Consider the following 27,949-nt stretch of genomic DNA (forward strand, 5'->3'; position numbering starts at 1 on the left):
TTATTTTCTGTGGTCTGCAGTCTCCAACACTGCGTTGGCATTCTCTGTGGCCTCCTTCAACAGCGCAGACACTCGCGCTTCAGTCTATGAACCAACAAACCACAAAAATCACACAAAAACAAAATTATCACCAGGAACAATTCAGAGGGGCTATTATTTGACATTTGTGAGTTCCTTAAAACAAGTTTCATATCACTTAATGTGTGCTTTCTTAAATTTGGGGCAGAAAAGCAATCATGGGAACCCTGATCTTAAAACAATGCTCTTTGAATATTTTTACTCACAGCAGCCCTAAATGAAGTGTCTGTGATGTCCTTCAGGTTAATAATGACGTTGTAGTAAGCTCCATATACTGCTGTTTCCAATGATTTTGCTGCTACCTGTGTAGAAGAAAAATCTAAATGCAGGTTTCCATTTTTGTCTAATTTTTAATGTGAAAGTCAGGCATATTTGGTCGTATCAGGGCTTCTAATTGTCAAAAAGTGGTATGTTTGGAAGGATAGCTGTTTTATATCTTGTGTGTATAGAACAGAAAAGAATAGAATAAAATTTTACATACATGTATATTTGTTACCTTAAATGTTACTACAGTCATATCTGTATAACAGAAGATAAATATTATAACTATATTTTTAAAAAGAATATATTATACAGTGTTATATAAATTATAATTACTTTACTGTTTTATTTTGTATTACTGTTTAATACCATTTTAATATAATATTAACATTTAAATTTATTTTACATTTTAGTATTGTATTTTAAAATATTACATTTTTATTTCAATATTTTTAAATAAGATGATAATTATTACTTTTATATAAGAATTTTAATATTTATCATATTTAATTAGTGATATATATATAATATACTAAAATTGAATTCTATTTTTTAAATATATATATATATACTGTATATATAAATTTAAATATAATATCATTTTAGTATTTAAATGTTATATAAAAATAATATATATATATGTACCGTACCGTACCATGCCGTACCCTGAAGAAGGCATTTTTGCCAATACGCGTAGGTTTGCAGCTCTCTTTTTTTTTCATTGTTTTTAACTATTGTTATAGCCATTGACAATAAAGGCTTTTACTATATTTTTGATCTGGAAGTGTGCCTTGATTTTCCTTTTTCTTTTTGGAATATGAAAGAAATATTTCAATATTTTTAAATAAGATAATTACATTATTTAGAAATATAATATCATTTTAATATTTAATTAATAAAGTGCTTTACAAAAAAGTTCTACTGAATTTATATATCTTGTAAAAAAAAATAAAAAAATAAAAAAAGGCAGAAAATGTCAGAACAAATAAAGAAAAAATCTGCACCTTTTTTACGATTCAAGAATTCTCACTCTCACCAATATGTCTGATTTGCAGACCACATTTCCGTACTGTGCCATCTTTTTGAGTGAGGGCCACAGCATGTTTATTCTCTCTGCCAGGGACAGAGGAACGCCCACTGCCTTCTTCAAACCCTTCTGCATGGCTTCCTCCCTCCTGCTCATTGACAAAACAGAAACAGAGTTTATTTAGTCCAGAAAACTCTCTTCCTCTGTGATTGATTTGGGGTTTTTGGCATCAGCTGCTGTGCAAAGATGTGTGTTATTTTGTGTGTATGTAAATGTCTGTTTTTGCCAATACTGTTATGAATTGATCCATTCTGTAATAGGGATATGCAAAACTACATACTTTAAAAATCAGTGGCGGTGCCTTAAAAAGGATAATTTTTGTTTTTAATTTACTAGTCAGGTAATGGACAAGGACTAGTAGACCATCATGACCCGTTCCTATTCTTTAACTGCCTTCCACAAAGGAGGATGTTTGCCTTAAGGCAGGTTGAATGATTGTGCATGTGTATGTGTGTGTCAGGTCCATCTCTGCAAATACGCCAAGTCTTCGTTCTTTCCTGTTTCTCTTTGTGTTCCATGGCTTGTTTTCACATTAATCAAGATCTTAAACTGGTTTAACACGATACAAAATGTTCCTTAATGCCCCGGTGACATTTATTGTCTCCAGATTGATGGTTGGAAAACAGCATGATAACACACACATGGGTCCATTCTGTTTAAGCATTACAGAACCGAGGAACAGTACCTTTTAATTTCATCTAGCGTGCCTCTGGGCAGTTTCAGTGCTGCTTGAAACAAAAGAAACAGCTGCTATTAACAAACCTTTCTAAATGACAGCTATCAAATTATTAATTCAAGACTGTAGTGTATAGCAGTGTTGGGGAAGCAACTTTGAAACTAGCTTGGCAAGCTGAAAGCTACTCATAATTTACAGTAGTTGCACTATGTTAAGCTAGTTTGCCACAAAGCTCATTTGCATGTGAAAATTATCTGTGGCAAACTACTGGCAAGTTTGCTGCAAATTTGCAGTGAACTGTCAATTTTTGTAAGGGTACTTATTTGAAAAATAGTTAGCTACACTTCAAGGTACATAGTTAACTAAAAGAAGCTGGAGTGGTGGTGGTGTAGTGGACTAAAGCACTGAACTTGTAAGCAAAAGTTTGTTGGTTTAATCCCCACAGCCACCACCATTGTGTCCTTGAGCAAGGCACTTAACTCCAGGTTGCTCCAGGGGGACTGTCCCTGTAATAAGGGCACTGTAAGTCACTTTGGATAAAAGCATCTGCCAAATGCATAAATGTACTTACAAGGACAATTTTTTTAAATACATAATAATCAAATGACATATTTTATAATTTAATCAGAACTACCCTTACAAAAATGGAGAGTTCTGGCTAACTTGCAAATGAACTTTGCCGCAAATTCAACGTCCATGACACCCTCTTCATTGTTGCCACAGGTTTGCCACAAAAGTGTTTGTCAGTAGAGGAAAATTGAGCTGCAAATGTCTGGCAAACATTTGCAATGAATAGCAAGCTCATTTATGTGTGAAAATAATGAGTGGCAAATTTGCGGCAAGTTTGCCAGATTTTTTGTAAGGGCATGTTTTCTGACACAAAAATAATGTTTTTGAATGAACAAACAATGTAAATTAGGGTGACAGCATACTTGTTCACAAATGTTCTTATGTGTGCAGTACAATATGACATTTAAAATAGTTCTCATTGGAAAAGTAGCTTGTTGCTGGAAAGACTAAACTCTTTTTAAAACCGCTGAACTAATTCACACTACAGCGTCACTACTTCAGTTAGTTCCTCCACAACACTGTATAGTCATTTTTGGTAAACTTGTTTTATTACTATTTGAAACTGTTTTGGTGGTTGCCCTTACAAAAATCTACAGTTGCCAAAAACTTCAATATTTATACCATGACTAATGGAAACAAGTAAATGCTTCACGCTGCAACCCCACAATGATCAAGCCAAATCTACGCCCTTGCTAGCATGTGTGGTTATGTACCATGTAACTGTTAAAGGAAAGAAGTCATTCATGGCTTCATGAAATGGAGGAATGTGTCTTCACATCTCCGCATCTAGATTGTCAAACTGTCACTTCCCGTGTGTCATTTGAACGACCATACAGGTATTATGTCTATTGGTGCAAAAAGTTAATTTTTACAAAAGTAATTGACGATACTAGACATGTTAGAGGCCATTCAGACCGAACGCTTTCTTGCGCAAAAACATTGGATGCAGGGGTGATGGCGGGAGGTGTGGCGCATAAGCTTTTGCTTTACACTGATGATATTTTATTATTTGTCTCCAACCCTGTTAGATCTATGCCTTGCCTCCACAGAATTATTCATTCCTTTTCTAAGGATACAGAGTTAATTGGTCTAAATCCCAAGATTTGGCTCTGACAGCGTACTGCCCAGTAACAGTTTTCAGCTGGGTGCCTTCCAGTGACCCAAACAGGGCATTAAATATTTGGGCATTTTATTCTAAGCAAATTTGTCTGATTTATTTAGAGTTAATTTTGACCCCTTAATAAAAAGATTTTCGAGCGATGTGGGCAGATGGGCTTCATTACATTTATCTATGATTGGGAAGGTTAATATTACTAAACTGAATTGTATTCCAAAATTTAACTACCTGCTAAAATCTCTCCCTGTAGATGTCCCCCTCTCTTACTTGAAGCAATTTGATAGTATAGCGAAGTCCTTCATTTGGAATGGTAAGCGTCTCAGATTACATTTCAATAATTTACATAGGCCGATTGACAAATGTGGGCTAGGCCTACCCAAGATTTTGTTTTATTATTATGCATTCAGTCTCAGACATTTGGCTCATTGGTCACTTCCACCTGGGAGAGCCCCTCCCTGGTTTTGTATTGAACAGGAAGTTCTTTTTTTCTCCCCAATTTGGAATGCCCAATTCCCAATGCACTCTAAGTCCTCGTGGTGGCGTAGTGATTCGCCTCAATCCGGGTGGTGGAGGACGAATCTCAGTCGCCTCCACATCTGAGACTGTCAATCCGTGCATCTTATCACGTGGCTTGTTGAGCGCGTTACCGTGGAGACATAGCGCGTGTGGAGGCCCACGCTGTTCTCCGTGGCATCCACGCACAACTCACCATGCGCCCCACCGAGAGCGAGAACCACATTATAGTGACCATGAGGAGGTTACCTCATGTGCCAATTTGGTTGCTTAGGAGACCTGGCTGGAGTCACTCAGCACGCCCTGGATTCGAACTTGCGACTCCAGTGGTGGTAGTCAGCATCTTTACTCGCTGAGCTACCCATGTCCCTTGAACAGGAAACCCTATTTCACCATTGCAAAGCCTTTCTATCAACCTAATCAGAGAAGTTAAGTTACACCCCATTATCTCGCATTTGCACGCGGTATGAACAAAAGTGTCCAGAGTGTTGAATTCGGACATTTATTTAAATGTTGCCTCAAGCATATGGCTGAACCCAAAATTATATATTAATAAGTCCCCTTTCTGCTGGTTAGAGTGGATTGTGAGGGAGGTTACTACACTCGGTGACCTATATGAGAGTGGAGTGTTGAGATCCTTTGAAAATTTGGTTCAACATTTTGGGATTCTCAGATCTCAGTTTTATAATCGATAATTCAAAATCGATTCAAGAATTTGGGTGAACTTCACAAGGAATGGACTGAGGCTGGGGTCAAGGCATCAAGAGCCACCACACACAGACATGTCAAGGAATTTGGCTACAGTTGTCGTATTCCTCTTGTTAAGCCACTCCTGAACCACAGACAACGTCAAAGGCGTCTTACCTGGGCTAAGGAGAAGAAGAACTGGACTGTTGCCCAGTGGTCCAAAGTCCTCTTTTCAGATGAGAGCAAGTTTTGTATTTCATTTGGAAACCAAGGTCCTAGAGTCTGGAGGAAGGGTGGAGAAGCTCATAGCCCAAGTTGCTTGAAGTCCAGTGTTAAGTTTCCACAGTCTGGGATGATTTGGGGTGCAATGTCATCTGCTGGTGTTGGTCCATTGTGTTTTTTGAAAACCAAAGTCACTGCACCCGTTTACCAAGAAATTTTGGAGCACTTCATGCTTCCTTCTGCTGACCAGCTTTTTAAAGATGCTGATTTCATTTTCCAGCAGGATTTGGCACCTGCCCACACTGCCAAAAGCACCAAAAGTTGGTTAAATGACCATGGTGTTGGTGTGCTTTACTGGCCAGCAAACTCACCAGACCTGAACCCCATAGAGAATCTATGGGGTATTGTCAAGAGGAAAATGAGAAACAAGAGACCAAAAAATGCAGATGAGCTGAAGGCCACTGTCAAAGAAACCTGGGCTTCCATACCACCTCAGCAGTGCGACAAACTGATCACCTCCACGCCACGCCGAATTGAGGCAGTAATTAAAGCAAAAGGAGCCCCTACCAAGTATTGAGTACATATACAGTAAATGAACATACTTTCCAGAAGGCCAACAATTCACTAAAAATGTTTTTTTTATTGGTCTTATGATGTATTCTAATTTTTTGAGATAGTGAATTGGTGGGTTTTTGTTAAATGTGAGCCAAAATCATCACAATTAAAAGAACCAAAGACTTAAACTACTTCAGTCTGTGTGCACTGAATTTATTTAATACACGAGTTTCACAATTTGAGTTGAATTGCTGAAATAAATGAACTTTTCCACGACATTCTAATTTATTGAGATGCACCTGTATATATATATATAATTTTTTTGTGTGTGTGTGTGTGTGTGTGTGTGTGTGTGTATGTGTGTGTATATATACTCATGTGTAACCACAGGAACGTCTGTCGAAGGTCAGGGTGGGGTTGGGGATTGGGAGAGGTAATTATGGGGTTTAAATGTTGATTCTATGTATATATGTTTTGCTTTTCTTTATTTACTGTAGGAATCAATAAAAAAATTTTATTTACAAAAAAAATTGGATGCAGTGCAACGAACAGAACGCAGGTGTCTCGAGATGCATTTAAAAAAAATAGCATTACTTGACAGCATATAAAAAATGCGATGCACCTATGCGAGAAGCTGTAAAAAGCGAGATGCAGCCAACGGCCCTCCAGCGCATGTTTACATAAAAAAGTGGAAAAACAGCGCAGATGGTTGCAAAAACGTGTTCGGTGTGAACGGCCATTTAAATGTTCGACTTCATCACCATGGCAGCAATTGCTGCCGAAATGGAGCCACCACCAGGTGCCGCTCTTCTGGCCCCCACACTGTGTACAAACTTCTGCAGAGGCAGAGAAACAAGCTGCAGATCATCCTGATTGGCTTGCACCATATACCTAAACGCAGTATCAACCAATCAGATAACAGTGTTTCTGTGAGATATCACTGATTAGCCAATATTTTCAACATAAATGGATAGAAAATCAGCATTCTGCATCAGCATTTCTGCTCCATTTGCTCACTTTGGAGCATATGTGGTATTAGTACTTACTCTATAATTCTCTCCTATGGTACAAATGGGCCCAAGGACTCGAGCCCCAGTTTGCTGATAACCTGGTGGAAAAACATAGGAATGACATGGGAGAAGTGCCTTTGATTTGCTACAGCATTGATCGTTTGACCTATTGATTTTAACCCACCAGTCTGATTTTATGCTCCTCTTCCACAACAAAAAGCTTCTCTCTCTTAATGTAGAAATCAGCACAATCTAGCATTGCCTTCAGGGGAATCAGACCCACGATCTGAGACCCAACCACTGGAAGGCTCAATTCCTGGATGGGGAAAAAGCTAGGATAAGTATGAAGCAGATTCAAATCTGATTCATGCAAAAAGATTCAGATTCGTATTAGAAAAAGAGTAACAGATTTATCCACTGATTCGGAAAAGAGCAAGAAATTGGTTCCAACGTAGACCTACGTAATTTTGTTCACGCATTTGTTCCCATAAAAATTCACACAACTTTGATGTTCCTTAAACAACTTTGATATTTCTTAAACAACCTTAATGCTGCCTCTTAAAGAATCTATTTTAATTCTTCTTCTAAACAAACAATTCTGATGCTGCCTCTAATGTGAACAATTTCAATGCTGCCTCTAAAATAAACAACTTTGATTTTGCCTCTAAGCAAACAAATTATGCCTCTAATACAGTTTGATGCTGCCTCTAAAATGAACAGTTTTGATGCTACCTCTAAACAAACAATTCTGATCCAGCCTGTAATATTAACCCTTAAATGCATGGGAAATTCACCAAATACTCTTACATATTCGGGTTTTTAGAGACCTGGCACGTACAGTATTATCTATCACAAATGGATCTACAAAATGCCCAGATAGTGTACAATTTTCAAAATATTTAGAAAATAATAGAATAAAATATATTATGATATATTCTGAGGTTTTATTTTTCATATATTAAAGAGATGATGCAACAAATCTAGAACAGGATTCATTACTTTCACACTGAAATTTCATGAGACGCAACTGGCAGTCAAACACATATTGAGCAGCACATAAGCTACACATAAGTATTTTCTCAGGCACTTATTGAGTCTAAATAGATGCACAACTTTCATAATTTCATTAGGACACCCAAATGACTATAGTCATATCATACTGTTCATGTGTTGTACTTGCTGTAGTTTACTTCCATGTTGTTTCTTCATCAAATATCAATATCAAATGTTAAAGGGATAGTTCACCCAAAAATGAAAACTCTCTCATCATTTACTCACCCTTATGCCATCCAAGATGTGTGTGACTTACTTTCCTCACAAGAAAATAAAGATTTTTAGAATACTTTCTCAGCTCTTTTAGTCCATACAATGCAAGTAAATGGGTGCCAAAATTTAAAAGCTCCTAAAATCACACAAGTCAGCATGAAAATGAAATCTAGTGGTTAAATCAAGGTCTCCAGAAGTGATTTGATAGGTGTGGGTGAGAAACAGATCAATTTTAAGTCTATTTATACTATAAATTCTCCTCCCTGCTCAGTCAGTCTCCACTTTAACTTTCTCATTCTTCTTCTTGTGTTTTTGGTGATACACATTCTTCATGCATATCGCCCCTACTGGGCAGGGTGAATAATTTCTAGCTAAATAAAAGGATTTAATGTTGATCTGTTTCTCACCCACACCTATCATATCACTTCTTAAGACATGAATTTAACCACTAGAGTCATATGGATTACTTTTGTGCTGCCTTTATGTGATTTCTGGAGCGTCAACATTTTGGCACCCATTCACTTGTATTGTATGGACCAACAGAGCTGAAATATTCTTCTAAAAATCTTAATTTTTTGTGTTCCGCTGAAGAAAGAAATTCTTTCTTCTCCCCACAATACATACTTAGGGTCTCTAATAACCCTATGCAATTTTGGCATTTTTCATTTATTTATTTATTTTGTATGTGTGTGTGTGTGTGTGTGTGTATGTTAAACTATTTATAAGAGAAAGAATGCGGAATACTAAAGAGGTGTGGGCACAACTCAAAAAAATGGATGAGGTACAGGAGGTGGAATGAGGTCCTGGCTCATTCTCTCTAAACATACAATTTTGATGCTGCCTATAATATCAAAAACTTCAAAGCAGCCTCTTTTTTTTTTTTTTTTTTTTCTCCCATTATTTTCTCCCCAATTTGGAATGCCCAATTCCCAATGCTCTCTAAGTCCTCGTGGTGATGTAGTGACTCACCTCAATCCAGGTGGCGGAGGACCAATCTCAGTTGCCTCCGCATCTGAGATCATCAACCCGTGCATCTTATCACGTGGCTTGTTGAGCGCCCTACTGCGGAGACATAGCGCATGTGGAGGCTTCACGCCACTCTCTGTGGCATCCATGCACAACTCACCACGCGCCCCACCGAGAACGAACCACATTATAGCAACCACAAGGAGGTTGCCCCATGTGACTCTACCCCCCCAGCAACTGGGCCAATTTGGTTGCTTAGGAGACCTGGCTGGAGTCACTCAGCACACCTTGGATTCGAACTCCCGACTCCAGGTGTGGTAGTCAGCGTCTTTACTCGCTGAGCTATCTAGGCCCCCTCAATGCTGCCTCTAAAACAAACAACTTTGATGCTGCCTCTAAAAAACTATTATGCTGCTACCTCTAACATAAACAACTCTGAATCTGCAGCTAATACAATTTCAAGCTGCTTCTTTGTGAAAAACTTTGATGCTGCTAGTTTAAGAATCAAAGTGGAGCAACTAAACTGAAATAAAATATATTCAATGCATGCATGATTAATTCAGTTATTCATCTGTTTCAGATTAGAACTGCTTCTACTCTGCAGTGTAAATGACAGAGAGTAAGGTGAGCTCACCTTGGCATCCCTACAGATCTCCTCATACACAGTGTGAAGGGATGTCAGCTCAAAGTCCAAGATGTTGGTCGACACCTGAGCCAGGTTGGCTTCTTCAAGGTACCATCCCATTCCCTGAACTTTTTCAGAAGCCCAGGCTGGAGAACAAACATTCACACCAGCATCAAGAAGAACTTGGAACTTCTAGAGAAGAAAAATCTCTAGGCTGCACAAGGAAAGTCTTTATCAGATTGCCTGTGCATTTCAGAGCATTGAGAGTAAGATTCTCAGGTTATCTAAATATTGATGTAGATCTAAATTATACTGAAAACCTACATTAGACCAAACAAAACCCTTTGATATTGATAGTGGTGCAACAACAGACATCAAAGGCTATTATCAAAACAAAGATTTTCACGTCATTGCACGTCATACCTGATCTTTGCCACGGCCCTGTTCTCTTATATTCAGTGCGATTCTGTGAGCTTGTTCCTTTGTACTCAACAGGTTCACGTTATAGATGATGAGAAATTTTCGGGCGCTGGTAACCGTGGCACCCCAAGAGGGGACGAAGGTGGCGGGGGCCATAGTCAGGGGCCCATTCGCTATTTTTCAACTGAAAGACAAAAACAAAAAGCAAGAAAAGGTTGTTAATTTTCTTAAATACAAAAATGTAAGATACTTTTCCATTTTCATGTAAATCTGGCATGCAAATTGGAATATCTGCATTTATCGCACTCAACAGTTCTATTCCACCGAAGTGAGGTTGTAAAAATGAGGTCATTGATATGATGTCAAAGATATGAATTCATCAATGTGAAGACACAAAATGAAGTCTCACAGGTGACGTTTCAGAAGTGAGATCTTACCTTCTCCGATAACACCTCATACTTAAGTGACCTTCTGCTCTCTTTTCTAGCTGTGTCTCCATAGAGATAGACTACAAGACCAAGAAATAAGGATGGAATCAAATCCAGACTACAGCAAAGCTTGGAATCAACTCTCGGAAAGCATGACATTTGCCTGTACTTACCTGGCACATGCAGAATTTCGGACAGTCTCTGGCCAAATTCATTGGCACATTGCACACACTCCTCCATGGTGACATTCTGCACTGGTATGAAGGGACACACGTCCATAGCACCTGTCCGAGGGTGCTCACCTGTTCAGGAAATATTCAGTACACTATCTTTGTCTAATGGTAACTTTAATTCCATAACCGTGTTCAGTGGTGTTTCCAATGCTGAAACACTGACAGTTGTACCTGAGTGTTTGGTTATGTCTATGAGTTTAAACGCAACCCGAGCGGCGTTCAGCGCCCCCTCGATGATTGTCTCAGGTGGGCCGACAAATGTGTAGACCGTCATGTTTGTCGAGGAGCCTGGATCGACATCCAGCAAGCTGCAACCTTCTGTGGCAGAGATGGCATTGGCAATGGGATCAATTACCTGAAAATGAGACACTGGTCAAAATATCCTTGTGTATCATTACAAAACTTATATAAATACTGATAAATCGTTTAGTTCAATACTGGTGTTTTATTTCCTTTTTCAATTTTTTGCACAAGTTTTTTTGTATTAAATTTTTTATTCCCTTTTCTCCCCAATTTGGAATGCCCAATTCCCACTACTTAGTAGGTCCTCGTGGTGGCATGGTTACTCGCCACCAATTCGGGTGGCAGAGGACAAGTCTCAGTTGCCTCCGCTTCTGAGACAGTTAATCCGCGCATCTTATCACGTGGCTTGTTGTGCACGACACCGTGGAGACTCACAGTATGTGGAGGCTCATGCTACTCTCCGCGATCCACGCACAACTTACCATGCGCCCCATTGAGAGCGAGAACCACTAATCGCGACCACAGGGAGGTTACCCCATGTGACTCTTCCCTCCCTAGATACCGGGCCAATTTGGTTGCTTTGGAGACCTGGCTGGAGTCACTCAGCACGCCCTGGATTCAAACTCGTGACTCCAGGGGTGGTAGTCTCAGAAGAGGAGGCAACTGAGACTTGTCCTCTGCCACCCAGACTGAGGTGAGTAACCGTGCCACAATGAAGACTACTAAGTAGTGGAAATTAGGCATTTCAAATTGGGAGAGAAGGGGGATAAAAAAAGCAAAAAAACAACAACTTCAAATTGTCAAAAACGCATGTTGAGACACCTGCGCTCTGTGGGTTGGGCTTAAAATCTGACGGGGTTCGGGCTGGGTAGGGTCTCGGGTATGGGTCAGGTTTCATTTAAGGCCTGTGAGACCTCTATTGTAGACTACTAGGTTCACATGACGAAACATTGAAAAAACAACTTTCCAAAAGATTCCAGCAGACAACACCAGTTCATCATATGTGACCTAGGACTTTTATACGCGTGGTATAGACCGTAAGTTTGATCTTTTCCAGCCTCATTTTCATTCCCGCCAAATATTCCACATGGTGCTATTCTGAATAAAGTCTATAGAGGGCAGTAATGAGCGCTTGATCCGTCATTACCCGCTTTCAACTCAAACAGAAGAAGAAGGAGCAGAAGCGGAAGGCGGTCTGTTGACTGTTAGCATCTCTGCTCATGTAAACCCTATTTATTTCTCGATATTTTTAAAACTGCAGCTCATATTTACTCTGGAGATCACAATCAAGTAATAGGGAGGATGTTGGCTACAGGAGCGGTGAGTTTGGGAAGGTCTTTGTGTGTTTACGCATGCTGGAGCTGAGGACTGTAAGAGCTAACGGCTAAAGCTAATGCAGTCAGTTACTATGGTGATTTACTAAAACATATTTACTGCTTTGTTTTTGCCATTATATGCATATAATAGTCTTAATTTGTTAAAGTGTGCTTAACTGTGCAGTAATGCCATCATATTGAGTCTTTAATATGTATGAGTTTAAGATTGTAAACGTGGTTGTTTTAGTTTCAATAGTTATAAATGTGATAATAATACAAATTTTCAGCATATATTATGTTTGGAAAGATGCAGTACATTGGGATAGTGATTTATACATATATTCCCACTTTTCAGGCATTTGTAAGAAGTTAAGTTTGAATCAAAATAACAGATGTGACAGAATATCAGTAGTTTCTCTGTTTTTGTTGAGGACCTCTATATATATGTACATAGCATTATTATTCAAATCATCATCATCATAGTAATAGGTAGCGTAACACTTTAAAATAAGATTGTATTTAACATTAGTTAACTACGTTAACACGAACGAACAATAAACAATAGTTTCTCAGCACATACAGTATAATAACATTTAATGCATTTTTGTTAATACAATATGAACTAAAATGAACTTCCAATAAACAATTATAAAGTTTATAAATTAACTGTAACCATTAATAAATACTGTAAAATATATTATTCATTGGGTGGTTCGATACCGAATGCATTTACTGATGTTACCAAATACATCCTTATTATAAAGTGTTTCTCTATAATAGTAGTAATGTGCTTTTATCAGAACACCAATCATACAAAACTGTAAAAGTAGGAACAAATAGGTGGAAAGTTAAATAATAAATATTAAAATGAAATGATAAAAATGTACAATTTATATTTATTTATATTTATAATGTTATAAATGTAATATATTTAATGTGAAATATATACAAAATTTGTATGTACTAATTTTATGAAAATTAGTAGGTACAACAATAAAGGATATTTAAATGAAAAAATACATGTAAAAATGTATATTAATAGACACTGATTTATTATTTTAGTAAAATATTTATTCATAATTTTATTTATTAATGTAATTACATGTATTTATTGTAAATTATATTAAAGTTAATATGTAAAAATGTAATCTGTTTAATTAAAATGAGTACGTACAAATAGTTGGAAAGTTAATAAATAAAAATAATAAAACAAAAAATTATTGGAAATATGAATATTGATATAAAAACATTGATGTTATTTTAATAAACGATTGAATATATTTTAAATGTAATGTATTTATTGTAAATAAAATTAATAGGTAAAAATGTAATGTTTAATTAAAATTAGTTATAAGATTTATCTTATTATAAATTTAATGTATTTAATGTAAATGAGTAGGTACAAATGTAATAAAAAAATTGATTAAAAATTAGTCGGTACAAATGGGTAGAAAGTTAATAAATAAAAAAAAATATTAAAATGAAAAACATTTAGAAAAATTAATTTTATTTTTTATTTTAATTAATAGTATTTATTTATTGTAAATAATAAGTAGGTACAAATTTAATGTTTTTAAAATTAGGTGCAAATAAGTGGAAAGTTACAAAATAAATATTAAAATGAAAAATACATGAAATATGAATAGTTATATTGTATTTTATTCAAATTTGTAGGTAGGTACAAATAGGAGGAAAGTTAAATAAAAATATTAGAATGAAAAACACATGGAAAATTAATATTTAAAAATATGCTTCTATCAGATTATTATTTATATATACTGTATAAATTTATTTATGTTTATACATCTAATATAATATATATTTTTATAAATTAATTTAATAAATAAATTCTTGTTATTATTATCAAAATAAACATTGTAGGAAAAAATATTTCCTTAAAAGAAAAAAAAAAAAGAAAACATTTAAAATTTGAACTGAGCTAATAAAGCATGGTAGACTCATAAGTTTTGTAAAATAACAGAAAGGTGCCTTTTCAGTAGCCCTGTATATCATACTTTCACCTTCTGTATACTGTACAGGTGTGTAATCGAACATCCGATTTTCATCTGTACATCTCTCTCTCTCCTCATAGACTGTAACTACGGCGGGACTTGCACAGGTGGACCGTGAAAAGATCTATCAGTGGATCAATGAGCTCTCCAGCCCTGAAACACGAGAGAATGCCCTGCTGGAGCTCAGCAAGAAGAGGGAGTCTGTGACGGATCTGGCCCCGATGCTGTGGCACTCATGTGGTACCATTGCGGCTCTACTTCAGGTGCATCTCTGCTTGTCAATGATTTTCAGCTCACAGAAATTTCTGACATAAAACAATGATTTTTTTTAGTTGCAGAGTAATGAATAAATAGATCAGATTATGATTTCATAGTGTTTGCATTGTATATATTTTCTTCTTTTATTTTATAGGAGATTGTGAATATCTACCCATCCATAAATCCTCCGACACTGACAGCACATCAGTCTAATCGAGTATGTAATGCTTTAGCACTGCTGCAGTGTGTGGCGTCCCACGTGGAGACTCGGTAACTCTCTTTCTGTACTCACAAGAATAATACTTAAGAAGACACAGCACCTGTTAAAATTGGAGGCCGTATGTATTGCTTTTCCTCTTAATTATTCTTTGTCCTTTTCCTTCTCAGCTCTGCTTTCCTGGCAGCTCACATCCCTCTGTTTCTGTATCCCTTCCTGCACACGGTCAGTAAAACTCGACCCTTTGAATACCTGCGGCTCACAAGTCTCGGCGTCATCGGTAAGTAAACTGATTAATACAGAAAATATAACACACATCAGAAAACACTGACCTACAGATACGTTCAAGAATACGGGAATTAGAGAGAATAACATCTAGTTTTTTGTAAGTAAAAGTGAACTGAAATGTGTGTGGTTTTGTAGGTGCGCTGGTGAAAACAGACGAACAGGAGGTGATCAACTTCCTGTTGACCACAGAAATCATACCTCTCTGTCTCCGCATCATGGAGTCTGGCAGCGAACTTTCCAAGACGGTATGACAATAATATGCTTTTTGCTTTTCACCACAAATCCTGGTACATTCAAACATTGTTTTCAAGCTACAAAATTGTAACCAAGTTCCATCTTGCATCTTTTTTGCTGTGTTGCAACATGAATCCGAGATTCTGCAGGATAGACAGTTTTTCCACTCTTTTCTGGCATGATCTTAATCAGGTGTTCTTTTCAGGTGGCAACGTTTATACTTCAGAAGATCCTTCTGGACGACACGGGCCTTGCATATATCTGCCAGACTTACGAACGCTTTTCACACGTCGCCATGATACTGGTGCTTTCAATATTATTCATGCAATATTTCTAACTGATAAACTGAGTTAAAAATGTTGGACATTTCTTATTGCCTGTGTTTATTCAGAGCTTTTTGATTGATTTGCATTTCTAGAAATGTGAATTGTCTCATGGTTTTCATGCTCTTGATTGGTGGTTTTTCTGATATGTTTTTTGCTTGTGTCTTGCAGGGGAAGATGGTTCTTCAGTTGTCTAAGGAGCCTTCTGCTCGCCTGCTGAAACACGTTGTGCGCTGTTATTTACGCCTTTCTGACAACTCCAGGTATTTATTTACCAAAAAACTTCTGGCAGAGTGCCCACCTGCAACAGTTCTCCTATTTTCTAGTTCTTTAGTTTCTCTGACTCCTTTCTAACCTGTAGAAGGTGCACAAACCTTATAATTCAGAAAGGTTGAGTGACTCTAGTCGGGCTTCCTAAGCAACTAATTGGCCTGGTTGCTAGGGTGGGTAGAGTCACATGGGGTAACCTCCTTGTGGTCGCAATAATGTGGTTCTCGCTCTCGGTGGGGCGTGTGGTGAGTTGTGCGTGGATGCCGCGGAGAATAGCGTGAGCTCCACACACGCTATGCCTCCGTCATAATGCACTCAACAAGCCACGTGATAAGATGCGTGGATTGACTGTTCCAGACGCGGAGGCAACTGAGATTCGTCCTCCGCCACCCGGATTGAGGCGAGTCACTACGCCACCCCAAGGACCTAGAGCGCATTGGGAATTGGGCAATCTAAATTGGGGAGAAAAATGGAATAAATCTCCCCCCCCCCCAAAAAAGAATTCAGAAAGGTTGAAGATATAGGAGCCCATTTGTGCCACTCTGAAATCATTTGAGAAATTAATATTTAATTTTAAAATGTCTAAACATGGATAAAAGGATAGTAATCCATTGGAACAAAAACGAATTGGCAACGCTTTACAATAAGGTTTTATTTGAGAATATTAGTAAATGCATTAGGTATCATGATCTAACAATAAACAATAATTATTTACTGCATTTACTCATTTCCATTGTTAATTTATGTTAATTTATAAAAATGTTCATTGTTAATTCATAGTACATTAACTGATGTTTACAAAAACAAAATTTAAATTAAAAAAAATGATTGAAATTGTTGAAATTAACATTAATCAAAATGTAAAAGTGTTGATCATTGGTAGATTATGTTAACTAATGTTAATGAATACAACCTTGTTAAAGGGTTACCAACAATTAAAACCATTAATTGCAACATAAAGACATTGAAAATTAGTTATGCTTAATATGAAGTTTCAAGATTTTTACACTTGCTGTTTTTTATATCTCAAATTATTATTTTGTATTAATTTTGTTTGTTTTTCCAGTCATAACACCAGGGTTCGTATAGTCCTGGAAATATAAAGAAATTATAAAATCGTGAATTTCAGTTGGAAAAGTCATGGGAATTTCTGTAGTGAATATAAATGGTTCTAGTTCTGCTCAGCTCTAAAATATTTCATTGTTACTCTTGGAGTATAATCTCAATAAATATATTTTTAGAAATACTTATTCAGTAATTATGAGAGACTGGTAAAGGCTTGTAAATTTATTGGTAAAAGGTGAGAGACTTATACATTTTACAGTAAAATAATTACAAAATTAAATAAAAATGTATAATATATTACAAAGTTATATTTTTATATTTCTTTAATTAAAATATTAGAATTTTTATTGATTTATTAGTGTGTGTGTGTTTTTTTTAGTTTTTTATTATTATTATTATTTCGCAATTAATGTTATTTAATATTAACTTTGTGTTCCACACTTCACACCAGGGTTCGCATTGTCCTGGAAATATCAAGAAATTTTAAAATTGTGATTTCCAATTGGAAAAGTCATGGAAATTTCTAAAGTGATCATACATTTTTCAAGTTATGCTTAGCTCTGAAACATTTCTTTGAGTGTAATCTCAACAAAAAGTCCCTGTGATCCAGTAAGTAAGTCAATTACTAGAAAGTAACTGAAATTCATTAGTCAAAAAGTGTTAGACTTGTACACTGTACAGTGGTGTATAATTCTCACTCTTTCTCTCTCAGAGCGAGAGAAGCTCTGCGTCAGTGCCTGCCTGATCAGCTAAAGGACACCACATTCGCTCAAGTGCTAAAGGATGACTCCACCACCAAACGCTGGCTCGCCCAGCTCGTCAAAAACCTACAGGAAGGGCAGGTCACAGACCCCCGTGGAATCCCCTTACCCCCTCAGTAACACACACATTCCAGTCATCTCGTAACCTCCAAGACGACCAGGACAAACACCTACACACCATCCTCCACCTGTAAAACACACAGCAGACTGTTTTTACATACAAGGGCACTTAATATTTTTTTGCCAAGAAGTTCAGAAACGGTGCTCAGCATTCACGGTTTGTATTTTAAGTTGCGAAAGAAATGACTTGGGTCTCTGCGGGACTGAGAAAGAGTCAGTCATACCCATCATCAGTTTGTTTGTTTGTTTGTTTGTTTTTCTTTTTCCTCTACGCCTTTTTGTCGAAATCAAGAGGAATTTAAAGATTGTTTTTTTGTATGTAATTTTGAATGATGTAAAATAAACTGTGTCATCTTTAATTTTTGGATGATGTAAAAATAAATTTTTGTCATGACATCAATTTAGCTGATTTCTGTGCTGGCTAACCATAATTTTATCATTATAGATCATAGTCAGAGTTGACGCAATTTAATATATTTAATAGTTTTTATTTATTTGATATTAATATATTTAATGTGACTCAAAAATGAAACTGAGTAGCAAGACTTGGATTGCATTCAAAACATCGTACTGTTGTGTACATGGGTGCCATTCGTTCAGTCAACGAATCTAAACAAAAAACTTCGTAAAATGTAGATTGCGAAAATTAGACGTGACCATTGAAGTCGTGGCGGATGGTAAGCACATGTGCTTTGACACATTGAGCTATAATGGATTTAATTTTTGCCACTTTTATTAGCCAGTGGCTGGATACACAAAACGTAATAAGATTCTTATTAAATACTATTTTCATATTTTTTAACTAGGCTGTCAGTGTTAATTTAATGCCATTTATAAAATAACACAATTCATCATGCCCTCTGTACTGCTTTGTTTTTTTTAAATTTGACTCAAAGTCTGTGAATATGTTTGGTATAGCGTACTACCATAGGACTCGTAGTATTTCTGCAGTATATGGCATGTTTACTGTGAATAGTACGCACATTTTCAGGATGCATGGACTACCCGAATGACCTACTACATTTGCTAAAATGTGCAGTATATAACAGGGCACACTGCATGGAATATTCCATAATGCTCTTGACATGATTTTCCATTTCTAGAATGAACTGGAAGTAATATCAACTGCGATATTTTGCATATCTTTCTTGACTCATTTGATCGCATTGCCTTTTGTTTTTGTTTTTTTACACAAAATTGTATTTAAATGAAAAGTTCCACTGTCTGAATTAAACATGCACCCTAATAAGGTCATGTGACAACAATGTAGTCACATACTATAAAATAAAATAAAAAGTAGTAGGTAGCATACAGTGAGCTGTACACACTTTTCCGAGCTTAGCCAGTGTATATTTTTGTATTCATGCCTGAAATCCGCCACCAGCAGGCTGTCAGTGGTACTGCAAAAACAAACTCTGGTGCTTTAATAATAAAACGGCCATACATATTCACATATTCACATATGAATATTTCCTTTTAGCCTCAGAGATGCTGAGAAATCAGTTATGTACAATTTGTTACAGCACAAACTGTTTCGTTTTATACGTGTCTGTATGGCTAAAAAGTGTCTTATTTTTCTTAAACCCAGACTAGATTTTTACACTGTATATTAACAATATTGCTATTGTAGTCCCAATTATAGGCTTTGTATTAATCAATCATCCACATTACTTTAGTTAATCACTATTGTGTATTGAATTATCTGATACGTCGTTAAACACACGGTGAGAGTTTCATCAAGATACAGCCTCTAATGGAAAGTGTGTGTGTGTGTGTGTGTGTGTGTGTGTAAGCCGAGATTGGAAACCAAGCTCATCTGTGTTTTATTCATGAAGAGAAACACGAGGAAGGGACAAAGGGGAAGAATTCATAATGGGAGATAGAGCCAAATAGTGAGTGGTGCTGGTGTAGTGGGCTAAAGCACATAACTGGTAATTAGAAGGTTGCTGGTTCAATCCCCACAGCCATCACCACTGTGTCCTTGAGCAAGGCACTTAACTCCAGGTTGCTCCGGGGGGAATGTCCCTGTAATAAGTGCACTGCAAGTTGCTTTGGATGAAAGCATCTGCCAAATGTGTAAATGTAAATACAACAGAAATCAACCAGTGACCCTCCATCACACAAACACAAGTGCTCACATTTAAAGGGATCGTTCATCCAAAACAGAAAATTCTGTAATTTCCTCACTGAGGTGATCGAAATCACTCCAATGAGTTTTATTTCCCCTACAAATTTAATAACTTCTTATATTTCACTTTTTCTAAGCCCCCAGTTTTCACTTCCGTGCAGTTTAACAGGGTTGCTAGATGTTGAATGCCTACTTTAGTAACCTGATCTGAGCATCTGGGGTCTCCACTAAAGGGCCCAATGATAGAGGCCAAACGCAATAATAGTCTTTTGAGTTGAGCTCCACAAGCACACATTAAACCCCCTGACATGGGTTTTTCAAAGCCGTACTCGAAGTGGCTGGCACTGACAGATAAATGGCTTTCAACATGATAAGAAGGCTTTTTCATATTTTATGAACCTGTAGTCAATTGTTTTGATAATATGGCCAGTGGATAATTTGGGTTCGTTAAATAATTATCACTCATACTTAAGTGTTATGGATTTAAACAAACTACTTACCATAAATGCCAAAGTAAACTTTGGTTTTCTGCATTACAGTACACTTGACGTAAATTTCCTCATCAGCACAGTACACGTGGACTGTCTGCATACAGCCTAGTTTTTCTAGATGCACGGACTTCGTTTTTCCGTGTGCTGTTTTTCATGCACACTACGACTGCTTTATGAAACTCTTTAGTAAAGTCAATGGCAGGCGCATGTGCAGATGACGCAAACTATCCGCGTGTTTAGAAAACTGGGCTGCAGGGGCCTGGGTAGCTCAGCTAGTATTAACGCTACCACCCCTGGAGTTGCGAGTTCGAATCCAGGGTGTGCCGAGTGACTCCAGTCAGGTCTCCTAAGCAACCAAATTGGCCCGGTTGCTAGGGAGGGTAGAGTCACATGAGATAACCTCCTTGTGGTTGCTATAATGTGTGGTTCTCACTCTCAATGGGGCATGTGGTGAGTAGTGCGTGGATGCTGCGGAGAATAGCGTGAAGCCTCCACACGCGCTAGGTCTCCACGGTAACACGCTCAACAAGCCACGTAATAATATGCGCGGGTTGACGGTCTCAGACGTGGAGGCAACTGAGATTTGTCCTCCACCACCCAGATTGAGGCGAGTTACTACGCCACTACGAGGACTTGGATTTGGGCATTCCAAATAAAAAAAAAAAAAAAAAAAGAGAAAACTGGGCTGCACGTAGACAGCTTGCGTGAACTGTGTTGATGACGAAATTTGTATGGCATGCACTATGCGTGAAACGTAACGGCATGCAGAAAACTGAAGTTTACTTTGGCGCTAAGTATTAAACTTTATGCGTAACTCATCGCAAACTGTGAGTGATAATTCAAATCATGCGGTATGTTGAGCAGAGGTGCACTATTATGTTTTTGCCCTTGCACAGTTTTTGCCCGTCGCAAAAATTACTTAAATTCATGTTGCAGGAGTGACCCGAGACATATGTAGGTATCAGAACATCATAGTGACATGGGGGTGGGCTCTCTTAACATGGGCCTTTGAGAAACACCCTAGTAACCTCCCAGAACACCTTAGCAATATCCTGGCAACCATGCTAGCACAGTAGTGTAGTCTAGGGCAGTGGTTCTCAACCTTTTTGACTCCAAGGCCCCCACTGTCCAAGACAATATTTGAAGGCCCCCTCGCCCAAAACTAGACATGTCTGATTAAAATAATAAATCATGGATCATTTTTTATTGTAGAAGTTTCAGAAAGAGTCTGTTTATAATTCATGGGCATACATCTTAAAGTATTTTTAGCATTTTAATTAAATTGGATTATTTTAATATTTCTTATTTTAAATTAATATTAAGTCATATTGGGGCCCCCTTGGAAGTGTGCTGAAGCCCCCTAGTGGGTCCCGTCCCCCTGGTTGAGAACCAGGCATATGCCATATGCCCATCTATCTTTCTTAGGATTTTGCGTATGCCCACCTAAAATAAGTGATGATATGTATGGCCGCCAGAACAACGAGTAGGCTTTTGACCCAGAACTTTGTCAGTCTACTAACGTGATGCCACGGCACCGTTGAGTGAATGTTTTTTTTTAGCATACAGAGATTCACTCTAAATGCGCACAGAGGTGTGGGAGGTGGGAGCGATGGCCCTGGCAAGACAGACAGTCTGACTAAACTGATCCACCAATCAGAACGTACATTTCAGGCATGATTGTATATTTGCTAACCAATCATATTCTCAGTTTCAGAAAGTGTTGGGACATTTCCAGCGTCTAATGCTGATGCACAAACATCCCTGGAGTAACCATAATTTGTGCTGTAAATGTATTTCCCTGCTAAACGTAAATAAATGTATATATACATTTACATTTAACTTATGCAATTAAACTTTGTGAAAATACTGCATGTTATTGCACCCGTGCTAAATTCACAGTATACCCACCTCTTCAGACACTATTACACCACTGCGCTAGCATTGTGTCAGTGACTTTTGGACTTGCGAGATCCACTTGCATTTACAAAAAAAAAAAGTACAAATCTAGTTGTAACCGTTCTGTGCAATATAAAATGCAAATATTTTGATAACATCAGCCAATCAGTCATTCAGGTTTGTTAGAAAACAGTTCCTTTGTAATCATTTTGAGTGGTTGAAGTGCTAAATTTCAAAGCTTAATACAATTATTCAGTGTCTATAAAACCTTTAGTTCTCACTCTGTAGAAATGTAACACTCAAGGTTCAAATTGTTACATAATTTACAGGATTGTGTTTCCTTCTTGAAACTGACATACCCTTGTTTATCTGTAAAGAGGGATAGAGAGATGCAAGACAAAAGCAGCGAAGGAGGAGAGAGGGCAAAAGATGTTCTAACTCGAAGAGATAGAGCACAGATAGAAAGTGTATTCGCTGCAGGACAAGTCCTTTATGTGAACATAGACTAGTGTGTGTGGATCTGTGGGTGTGTTTTTGTTGTGCGTCAGAGGGAAGTGTATTGTGGAATGATCAGCTGTGGTAAGATGTGGACAGTAGCACCAGTTCTGGTGCAGAGGGGGCCACATTACACTGGCTTCTCCTGAATTCTGCTGCTCATCAAAGCTCAAACACAGATTCGACTATGAGCCCAAATATGGTAAGTATAACTTCCAGCATGTGCTATTAACAGTCATAATGCATAGACACTTTGTTATTAAACTTTATGGACAGAAATTGGACTTGTTAACTGCTTTGTTTGTGGCTTGCTTTTATTACATTATTATTATTATTATTATTAATACTATTAATAAATTTCATTATTAAATGATGATTATTATTTATTTAAATGTAAGTAATAATATTCATAATTATGAAGTAATTGTATTTTTTATAATAGTTAAAAAACTTATGTTTTTAAATAAAGAATTGGAATTTTAAATATAAAAAAATTAGGTATGCAAAGATGTACTGTATTTAAATGTGAAAAATACAAGAAATGGGTAACACTTTAAAAAAAAGGTTCTATTCTAATGTTAATGAAAACAAACGTATTGTAAAGTGTTGTGAAGATTTATATATATATATATATATATATATATATATATATATATATATATATATATATATATATATATATATATATATATTTACATTTCCAGTATATTACTCCTTTATTTTGTATATGGTTATTTGTAATGTTAAGATTACATTGTCTTTTAGCCCTGAATGATCAAAAGTACAGTATGTTTTCACTTATTTCTTAATAATCTACCAAAACATTCTGCTGCCATTGTCATTATTACTTTATATATTACCAAAAATATACTAATATACTAAAACAACACTTTTTTTGGAAAATTATTATTATCAAAAATTATTTGAAAGCTACATACATGTATATTGAGGACTAAATGTGTATTCAACAGTGTATTTTGTTAGTAACACATTTTGTGATGTTGGTCATTTTGTCCGTCATGTTTGAGATGACTGGCTGTTGCTTCATGTGAAACCTGTATATCCATGGCAACCTCAAGCCAGGTGTTACAACACATCTTTAAGCACTCACGTGGAGAGCATACACTGTAGGCAACTGTCTGTGTTTTTGTTTATATTTTGAAGTCTTCAAAACGTAAAAAAAAAAAAAAAAAAACTCTGAGGCTAAACTCAGATACATTTAATTACTAGTGAAAGCAGTTTCCTTATGAATAATTTTCTCTTGCATGTATGTGTTTTTTTTTTTTTTTTTTTCAAGTTTACATGATTATGCAGTTTTTGATGGGAAGTACGAGTGGCTTTCACAAAGAGGAGATCTATATAAACAGTGAAGAGCTTGCGGGAACATCAGTAGTGCTGATCCCTAAAGCCAGACGTTCAGGGGTTTGCAGTAACAACAGCCATTTATGTCCTCTGAAAAGACTGGTATGAGGGTGTGTACATGTGTTTGTATGAAAGCAGAGGAAGGGTTGTGAATTGCATGAATCAGCCAAACTCACACCTTAAAATTGGGTAAAAGTTAAGAGTTTATTTTAGAGACTGGAATTAATTTACAGTATTAGTACTGCACATTACTGACATTTAATCAGGTTAAACTGTGATATAGTATCATCAGAGGAGATGTTTCAGCAATACTTTCTGTGAAGTCTGTATAATGCATTCTAAAATATTTCTAATGCATTTTAAAGGTTTTCAAAATGCTTCATAACACACAATCTGTTATCATAAATACTTGTAACCTCAGTGTAACCACATGTAACCATAGGTGCTATACAATGTATATCTCGCACAAGGAAAAAGCAGCGTTATTTCCGGCTACAAGAGGACAGCATGACTATCTGGTACAAAAGCAAGAAAGCAGGAAATGCCCATTCCACCTGTAAGTAGAGCTAACAAGGCTGAGATTCACAAATAATGCTAATTAGTCATATAGCAAACCCTTTTATCCAAAGCGACAGCACACTTATTGTGGGTGCAATTTCCCTGGAGAAACCTGACGTCAAGTGTCCTTCTCAGGAGCATGATGGTGACAGTTCATGGATCAACCTTTGCCAGGTTTGAACCATAACCTGTAGGTTACCAGACCAGATATTTAATGACTTCACCACCACCTCAAGCAGATATATAGTCCAGTTACAAATGTCTTTACAGTATAGGGTTTGTATTAATCTCCCCCTTAGATCGGGACATTCGTGCAACTCATAGAAGAGGCGCTGACTGCACAGAAAAATGGCAGTTTCGGAGTTTGTAGTTATTAACATGATCTGCTTCCGTATTATTTGAACTTAAAGAAAGCTATAATGCATTAAATATAACTGCATTAAAGATGTAATGCTGGGGTGTTTCCTTTAAAGAGCTCCGGCTCTGATTATTTCACAACGAGAGTGCTTTTGTATTTACTTATTTTGTATTTTTGCATTATAATTCCCTCATACTTTGTGATCTACATCACCTGAAGCTGTTTGGAAAGTTTGGAGTGCGTCTGGACTGTGAGATGTGTAATTCTTCCTCTCCTCAGTCAGGCGCAAGCTGCAGTGCTGCTCTCACAGGTCATTATTACAGTTTAATGTGATCTCATGCTACGTTAAATGAGATCAAACGACTATTCGACAACGAAAATTATTGTTGACAATTTTTTATTGTCGACGTTGTCGATAACGCAGACTAATCGTTTCAGCCCTACAACAGATTGTTCAATACTGAACGATTGTCTTGTCTCACTGGGAGTCTTTAGAGCTCATTAGGGTTCTCAAGCAACAGTTTCACCCTATCTGCCAAAACTTTAAGTACAAGATTTAAATCTACTTGGAAATCTTGGAACGGAAAGTTCCAAGTGGACAAGAAATACTTTGTGCCAACTTAGTTCTCTGCTCTGGTTTGTAAACGGTTCATTTGAACCAGACCAGCTTTTCTCACGTTCAAGGTTGAAAAATATTCTGGCAGGCGAGAGTTGCTCGGCAGCCACTCGAAATGGGTGCTAATGAAAGATGGATGGGGTGAGACTGAATGAGTGTGAGAGAAGGAAATGAGAGTCAGAGATATATGAAAATTTGCGGAAGGTAAAAGCGCCTAATTGGGGAAAATGAAAAAAAAAAAAATAGAGAATAATCAATTGAGAGAGCAAGAATGCAAGAAAGAGAGAGACAAAGATAGATACGTTAGAAACAGCATATCTTCTGTTGTTTTTTGCCATGTGAAAGGCAGCTGTGTGCACTAGCTGGCACTGCCGTTACCATGCGATACTTGATTCTTTGAGCTCTGGTCAGCTGCAGTCAGGGATCGCCCCTTTTGGCTTCTCCTCTCTGAGACAGTCATCTCATTTACTTGTTAGCTGGGAGTTTATCCCTCGCGCGGCCCATCAGGCTTATTGGGGACCGGGTGTGTCTCATTCCAGCCCGGCCCCACCCTCCTCGGCTCTACAATATATTTTTTAATTTAATTTGAATTTGGTTTGGAATTTTATTTGTTCTTGTCAGATTTCGTGAGATTCAACCGGATCCATGAATAAAATGGTGTAACAGTTAAAGGACGGGCAAGGAGGAGGTGGGAACCAGCTGAACAGTCAACGTAAAGTTTAATGATATAAATGAACTTAAAACAACATAAAACATAAGGACACACAGACACGCATGCAACGTGTGTCTCTATCTCTCTCTCTCTCGAACTGGCGTCTCCGGCTCCCCTTTATCTCGCTCTCCCGCTGATCATGTGATTCAGCGATGGCCATGCAACCTCACGGCCCTCCTCCTCATCACACTCCTCCCCTGCCTGATTCAGGTCAGGGTGCCACCGCACTGACTTACCATCTCTGGAGGGGAGACGCTGCCCTTCCGGCCGTTCTGTCAGCCGGTGGTCCACCCCGCCTCCTGGGAACCTGGGGGAGAGACGAGGGGAGGCGTAGGGAGAGGGAAAGGGTGAGTGGGAGACACACAGGGAGAGAGGAGAGAGAGAGAAAAATTTGCTCGCCGGTTTCCAGACACGCTGTCGCCCGGTCCTCAACCGCTCCTCCGCCCTCTGGCAAATGACAGCTCGCTCCTCCCCCGGTGGATGAAACCGCTCATCCCCTTCTCGGTGGATGGCAGTGGTTCCTCCGGCTCTTGGCGGCCGGCAGCGACTGGCAGCAACTCCTCCGTCCCCAGGCAGATGGCTGCGGCTGCACCCCTGGAGGAGGGCAGCGGCGAGGACTCTGCGACAACGCACCCCTCCTCCCTCCCAGGTTTCAGCACCAATGTAACAGTTAAAGGACGGGCAAGGAGGAGGCGAAAACTGGCTGAACAGTCAATGTTAAGTTTAATGATATAAATGAACTTAACATAAAACATAAGGACACACAGACACGCATGCAACGTGGCCGCGTGCATCTCTCTCTCTAACTGGCATCTCCGGCTCCCCTTTATCTCGCTCTCCCGCTGATCATCTGATTCAGCGCCAGCCGTGCACCCTCACGGCCTGGCCACGCCCTCCTCCTCGTCACAAATGGGTCTTTTTCTTGTTGCACTGTTTGATAATGTTGATATAGGACTAAACCCTCTCTTTTGGTTTTGGTTTATTAGTCATAGAAATGATTTCAGATTGGTTCTACAATAACTTCTCAGTTATTTGGCTTATACTGTAGGTTTTCTGGTGAAAGGCCATCTGCCAAACTCCAATAATTTGGGAAAGGTGTAAAATGCAACAAGAGTTCCATTTCAGCAGTTGTTAAAATGGTTTGTGTGTTAACTGGTTCTTCTTTGGAATGAAGTAAAGAGTTAACGGGGACATCAGCACACAGGCTCAATTACATTGTTGCTTTGACCCTGAAGTACCTCAGGGGGCTGACTCTGTTACACTGAGATATAGAAGGAGGGCAGTGAAAATTGACCCCGTCTGTTCCCACCCCCAACTACCTTGATACAGTACACCACCATATATGTTTCAAAATACATATCATCTTGAATCCATCAAAAGCACTACAGTATGTACAAAGTGTAGGTCGAAATAGATTCATTTGAATCCTTGCCTAATCTGAGCAATTTTCTCAGTCTGATCCAATGTATGCTGCTGATTTAATAGTGTTATATATTTTTTCTATATTTCTAT

The 27,949-nt window shown here is 37.7% G+C and overlaps 1 protein-coding gene and 1 pseudogene across 1 annotated transcript; one reads left to right on the plus strand and one right to left on the minus strand.

Annotated features, from left to right (window-relative positions):
- On the minus strand, positions 1-12,026 carry LOC127438909 (formimidoyltransferase-cyclodeaminase-like; annotated as a pseudogene).
- A 94-nt stretch (positions 12,027-12,120) lies between these two features.
- On the plus strand, positions 12,121-18,203 carry LOC127438788 (CCR4-NOT transcription complex subunit 9). Its single transcript, XM_051694639.1, has 8 exons — positions 12,121-12,277; positions 14,366-14,548; positions 14,698-14,813; positions 14,931-15,040; positions 15,184-15,293; positions 15,488-15,586; positions 15,777-15,868; positions 17,653-18,203. The coding sequence occupies exons 1-8, from the start codon at positions 12,260-12,262 to the stop codon at positions 17,819-17,821; spliced, it is 897 nt and encodes a 298-aa protein (XP_051550599.1). The 5' UTR covers positions 12,121-12,259; the 3' UTR covers positions 17,822-18,203.
- The last annotated feature ends 9,746 nt before the right edge of the window (positions 18,204-27,949 follow it).

This window comes from Myxocyprinus asiaticus, chromosome 50 (genome assembly GCF_019703515.2).
Source record: "Myxocyprinus asiaticus isolate MX2 ecotype Aquarium Trade chromosome 50, UBuf_Myxa_2, whole genome shotgun sequence".
In the NCBI taxonomy this organism is placed as follows: domain Eukaryota; kingdom Metazoa; phylum Chordata; class Actinopteri; order Cypriniformes; family Catostomidae; genus Myxocyprinus; species Myxocyprinus asiaticus.

What these genes read in the sequence shown, in the direction of transcription:
- LOC127438788 (XM_051694639.1), top strand. An exon ending in CACAAGTCTCGGCGTCATCG is followed by an intron (nt 15,041 to 15,183) that starts GTAAGTAAACTG and finishes GTGGTTTTGTAG; the next exon opens with GTGCGCTGGTGAAAACAGAC. An exon ending in CACACGTCGCCATGATACTG is followed by an intron (nt 15,587 to 15,776) that starts GTGCTTTCAATA and finishes TGTGTCTTGCAG; the next exon opens with GGGAAGATGGTTCTTCAGTT.